The 6,000-nt window shown below is 44.8% G+C and overlaps 1 protein-coding gene across 1 annotated transcript in view; it reads right to left on the reverse strand.

The window, feature by feature from the left end:
* The window catches only part of slc27a6 (solute carrier family 27 member 6), a 77,174-nt gene extending 75,071 nt beyond the window's left edge, over positions 1–2,103 (reverse strand). Inside the window, exon 1 of the mRNA XM_033017775.1 lies at positions 1,444–2,103. Coding sequence (XP_032873666.1) covers positions 1,444–1,927 — 484 coding nt within the window. The 5' untranslated portion in view covers positions 1,928–2,103. The remainder of the gene's footprint in view (positions 1–1,443) is intronic.
* Between the last annotated feature and the right edge of the window lie 3,897 nt (positions 2,104–6,000).

Consider the following 6,000-nt stretch of genomic DNA (forward strand, 5'->3'; position numbering starts at 1 on the left):
ATTTATGCAATAAATATCTCAACTGTAAATGTGCATCATTTTATTGACGACTTTCCATGAGTCTGAAGAAGGGCTTCGGCCCGAAACGTTGCCTATTTGCTTCGCTCCATAGATGCTGCTGCACCCGCTGAGTTTCTCCAGCACTTTTGTCTACCTTCGATTTTCCAGCATCTGCAGTTCCTTCTTAAATACTTCCATGTACCCTCTTCTGTTCTTTTACTCCAAATAATGCTGTCAGTGCCTGCAACAAGGCTAGGGGATTTGAAGCTCTGTCTAGAACAGCTGTGTTACAAGAAGGGTTCAGCTGCGGATTACACCTTCACACTATAAACAGTAACAATCCAGCAAGTGAAAAAAGCCACAGAAAAGGCACAGGTGGTTGGAAAATACATGCAACCACAGGCTGTTGCTAAGTGCAGCTAATGTTTTTTATCCATGTGGCAGTGGCATGGAAATCCTCACAACTAACTGGCGGACTGCTTTGAAGTGCTATATGAGCTATAGCGACAGTGGCAACAGTCTGAATTTTCTACTGCATCACACAGATGTTGGGTTGCTGCTATTTAGGTTGTAATGCAACATTGGTGATCAATGGCATTGCTGCTTTGTTTCAAAAGTGTGACAACTGAAAGTTGTCCATCACTTCTATGCTGGAGAATAGGGGCGACAAAACATTAAGCAAAATTGGAGCCGCAGTCATCAATGCTTATTTAACATTAATGCAAGGTTTCTAATTGGTTTCCATTGTCAAGCATTCCATTGTGCATTCCTATCAGCATGCTTCTGTACCCTGTTCACCTAAATGTTTATTTACATATTCTGCAGCAGAACTAGGGTGCATCCTTGTCATCTGGAAGCCCGACTTTGCAGAAGATGCCATCTTAGCCCACTGTCATGGCTCAAGCCACCTATATCAAGCAGATGTTCTGAAGATCAAATTGTTTGGGCCCAAGCAGTGTTCAGTTTAGAGATTCATTGAATCCCTAGAGTCTATGTTTTTTCTATGAATCACAGATGTCAATCTCGGTCGTGTAGGAAGGAACTGATTTATACCGAAAACGGGCACAAAATGCTGGAGTGACTCAGCCTATTCCAATTCTCCAGAGATACTGCCTGACCCGCTGAGTTCCTCCAGCATTTTGTGTCTATCTTCAATCTCAGTCAATTTGTAATCATGGTGTTTTTGTGCATAATTTTTATCCGTCACCAAATGTGCAAATGCTGTTCCCCCTAGAGACTGAAGATGCTGGAGTCTTCAGCAAAAAGAAAACAAAGTCCTGGAGGAACTCAGCGGGTCAGACTATCTGTGGAGGGAATGGACACACAGACAACTGGTGGTGACGAGTAGAGACTGTTAGGGTGAAGATGAGGACCTTTCCCTGACCTATCCCAGGCTGTCAGTCCTCACACTAGTGAGGTGCCGGAATGCACGACGTTACTGACCTGCTCCCACTATCAGGGTCTTGGCGCGGGAACTGTCGAGGCAGTGCAGCAGGGACCGGGCGCGCAGGTTGGTGTTGAGGAAGGCCACCGAGCAGCCCAGCTTGGACAAGCCGAACCACACGCACACGAAGTCGGGCTCGTTGCCCATCAGCAGGGCCACCGTGTCTCCGGCTCGCACGCCAGCGCCGGGCTGCGCGAAGACCTGGGCGACCTGGTTGCTCCGGCGGTCCACGTCCAGGTAAGTGTGAGGTTGGCCGTCGTAGAGGAGGAAGGTCTTCGCGGGGTTAGCCTCGGCCTGCAGGGTGAAGCGGTCGAGGACGGTGACTATCCTCCTGGTGAAGTAGACTCTCAGCATCTTGAAGCTGAAGCAGCCGAACCTCAGCACGAAGAGCGCATCTTCTCGCAGGCTGGGCTGCCAGAGGTTCAGCAGCAGCAGCAGTAAGCCCAGGGCTCCCGCCGCTGCCGCTACCGCCACAGACAACATCGTGCCCGGCCGCGGTGCCGCTACTCTCCCCTTCCCTCAATCTCCACGGTCACTTCGGCACTGCTTCCTATCCTGCCCTGCGCTCCTCCGGTTAATCACGTTACATTGCAATGACTTCTCTCCGCCCCGTGCTAAAGGGCAATGACCGCGCACAGAAAAGTGAAATGTTTGTCAGCAACAAATTAGGGCGGGACATCCTGCATTGAGATCTCTGGCAACAGAGGTTTATTGTCTGCCAAAGACAGGCTTGTTGCCTTTGAGAGTCAGCCGGCTTTATTAGGAGCCTTGCATTTGAATCGAGGGATTGAGGCGCGCAACGTTTTATGTATCATGGATTGGCAAGGCATAAATGAGAACAGATTGAAATATAATCAGGGTAACTATTCTTGTATTGTCTTAATATAGGACACTGACTTTTTAATACCAAAGGGAGGTACCCCCACTGATCATCCGCCCTGCAACAGGTGAAATTGTTGAAGAAAAAGCTAAAGTGAGTCATAGACTTTCAACACAACTTTTTAATATTAAAACATTATTACCAAATGAAAATAATATCCAGCAATACTTAAAATTATTTAACTATCACACTTTAGATGGGCTTACCACAACATTTTGCTTTTAACAGTGTAGTATCATGTGGAAACAAATTATTTTCTAAGGTATTTTTGGCTTTCAACACATTATCATGGAAGGCTGTGCTGACAAAGTCACACATTAATCACGTAAACAGAGTAGCTTTCATTGCAGAAGCTCGGACCCATGATTGTTCAGGTGACCAGGCTGCCTTTATTATTAAAAAAGGATTTGTTCCACAAGGGCTGCCAGAAGGACACAACATGAATTCAATTGCCTTTGCCTGATTTGAGTGTTCCACGACATTTCTGTGTGTTTCCTGAAAATAATTGCAGGAAACCGCACTTTCTTTAAGTTCCAATCAGATGTCAATCAGGAGAGTAAAGGTTTTGTATATCTCTATTTACGAAGATTTTTTTTTCTGTTTAACTTAAGGTGGCAATTCTGGTTTGACAGTGACAAGGCATTTTTCTCCACAGCCTGTGTTGTCATATGGGAGGTGGCTATTTATTACCAGAGAAAACAAGTCACAATCTGGAGCAAAGATCTTTAACTGTTTTTTCAAAATTCTTTGGCACTTTACTTGAAATTGGAAATAAGCCTTCACTTCAGCTGCATTTAGAATATTGTGTTCAGTTCTGGGCACCATGTTATAGGAAAGATATTATCAAGCTTGAAAGGGTTCAGAAAAGATTTACGAGGATGTTACCAGGACTAGAGGGTGTGAGTTATGAGGAAAGGTTGAGTAGGCTGGGTCTCTATTCCATGGAGCGTAGGAGGATGATGGGAGATCTTATAGAGGTGTACAAAATCATGAGCGGAATAGATCAGGTAGATGCACAGAGTCTTTTACCCAGAGTAGAGGAATCGAGGACCAGAGGACATAGGTTCAAGGTCCTATCCTCTGATAGGTCCTCAGATTGTCCTTGGGTGTTGGTCAGCCATTGGAATAATTTCTGGGATGGAAGTTATTGTCATAATATTGGAAACACGATAGGCATTTTGCACACAGCATGCTCCATAAGCAACCAGATAACTTTAAAAAATGTTTTGGTGAAAGATAAATATTGGCCCGGGCACCACTTTCCCTCTGATGAGTAATAGATGGGAGATGACCAGACAAATTGAGATCTACGATGGAGTAAGTTGTGGGAGCTCCTCTGCTTTGTCTAAGCCAGAGCTGGCACGGGAACAAAAGGAGCAGAATCAATACTGTCATTGGGATGCACCTGTCATTGGGATCACATATCTCACATTCTCAGCAAAGTACCATCTTCTCCAGTCAGAATTGAAACTCTCATTTCTGAACCCCCAATGCCGTGTGCTATGAAAGCTAACATACCATTCGCTTTCTTCACTGCCTGCTGCACCTGCATGCCCACTTTCAATGACTGGTGTACCATGACACCCAGGTCTCGCTGCATCTCCCCTTTTCCTAGTCGGCCACCATTTAGATAATAGTCTGCTTTCCTGTTTTTGCCACCAAAATGGATAACCTCACATTTATCCACATTATACTGCATCTGCCAAACATTTGCCCACTCACCCAGCCTATCCAAGTCACCTTGCAGTCTCCTAGCATCCTCCTCACAGCTAACACTGCCCCCCAGCTTAGTGTCATCCGCAAACTTGGAGATATTGCCTTCAATTCCCTCATCCAGATCATTAATATATATTGTAAATAGCTGGGGTCCCAGCACTGAGCCTTGCGGTACCCCACTAGTCACTGCCTGCCATTGTGAAAAGGACCCGTTTACTCCTACTCTTTGCTTCCTGTTTGCCAGCCAGTTCTCTATCCACATCAATACTGAACCCCCAATGCCGTGTGCTTTAAGTTTGTAAACTAATCTCTTATGTGGGACCTTGTCGAAAGCCTTCTGGAAGTCCAGATACACCACATCCACTGGTTCTCCCCTATCCACGCTACTAGTTACATCCTCGAAAAATTCTATAAGATTCGTCAGACATGATTTACCTTTTGTAAATCCATGCTGACTTTGTCCAATGATTTCACCACTTTCCAAATGTGCTGCTATCCCATCTTTAATAACTGACTCTAGCAGTTTCCCCACTACCGATGTTAGACTAACAGGTCTGTAATTCCCCGTTTTTTCTCTCCCTCCCTTCTTAAAAAGTGGGGTTACGTTTGCTACCCGCCAATCCTCAGGAACTACTCCAGAATCTAAAGAGTTTTGAAAGATTATTACTAATGCATCCACTATTTCTGGAGCTACTTCCTTAAGTACTCTGGGATGCAGCCTATCTGGCCCTGGGGATTTATCGACCTTTAATCCATTTAATTTACCCAACACCACTTCCCGGCTAACCTGGATTTCACTCAATTCCTCCAACTCCTTTGACCCGCGGTCCCCTGCTATTTCCGGCAGATTATTTATGTCTTCCTTAGTGAAGACGGAACCAAAGTAGTTATTCAATTGGTCCGCCATATCCTTGTTCCCCATGATCAACTCACCTGTTTCTGACTGCAAGGGACCTACATTTGTTTTAACTAATCTCTTTCTTTTCACATATCTATAAAAACTTTTGCAGTCAGTTTTTATGTTCCCTGCCAGTTTTCTTTCATAATCTATTTTTCCTTTCCTAATTAAGCCCTTTGTCCTCCTCTGCTGGTCTCTGAATGTCTCCCAGTCCTCCGGTATGCTGCTTTTTCTGGCTAATTTGTACGCATCATCCTTCGCTTTGATACTATCCCTGATTTCCCTTGTTATCCACGGATGCACTACCTTCCCTGATTTATTCTTTTGCCAAACTGGGATGAACAATTTTTGTAGTTCATCCATGCAGTCTTTAAATGTCTTCCATTGCATATCCACCGTCAACCCTTTTAGAATTAATTGCCAGTCAATCTTGGCCAATTCACGTCTCATACCCTCAAAGTTACCTTTCTTTAAGTTCAGAACCATTGTTTCTGAATTAACAATGTCACTCTCCATCCTAATGAAGAACTCAACCATATTATGGTCACTCTTGCCCAAGGGGGCACGTACAACAAGACTGCTAACTAACGCTTCCTCATTACTCAATACCCAGTCTAAAATAGCCTGCTCTCTCGTTGGTTCCTCTACATGTTGATTTAGATAACTATCCCGCATACATTCCAAAAAATCCTCTTCCTCAGCACCCCTGCCAATTTGATTCACCCAATCTATGTGTAGATTGAAGTCACCCATTATAACGGTTTTGCCTTTGTCGCACGCATTTCTAATTTCCTGTTTGATACCATCTCCAACTTCACTACTACTGTTAGGTGGCCTGTACACAACACCCACCAGCGTTTTCTGCCCCTTAGTGTTTCGCAGCTCTACCCATACCGATTCCACATCCTGCAAACTAATGTCCTTCCTTTCCATTGCGTTAATCTCCTCTCTAATCAGCAACGCTACCCCACCTCCTTTTCCTTTCTCGCTATCCCTCCTGAATATTGAATATCCCTGGATGTTCAGCTCCCAGCCTTGGTCAACCTGGAGCCATGTCTCCGT

The sequence above is a fragment of the Amblyraja radiata genome, chromosome 3, assembly GCF_010909765.2.
Source record: "Amblyraja radiata isolate CabotCenter1 chromosome 3, sAmbRad1.1.pri, whole genome shotgun sequence".
In the NCBI taxonomy this organism is placed as follows: domain Eukaryota; kingdom Metazoa; phylum Chordata; class Chondrichthyes; order Rajiformes; family Rajidae; genus Amblyraja; species Amblyraja radiata.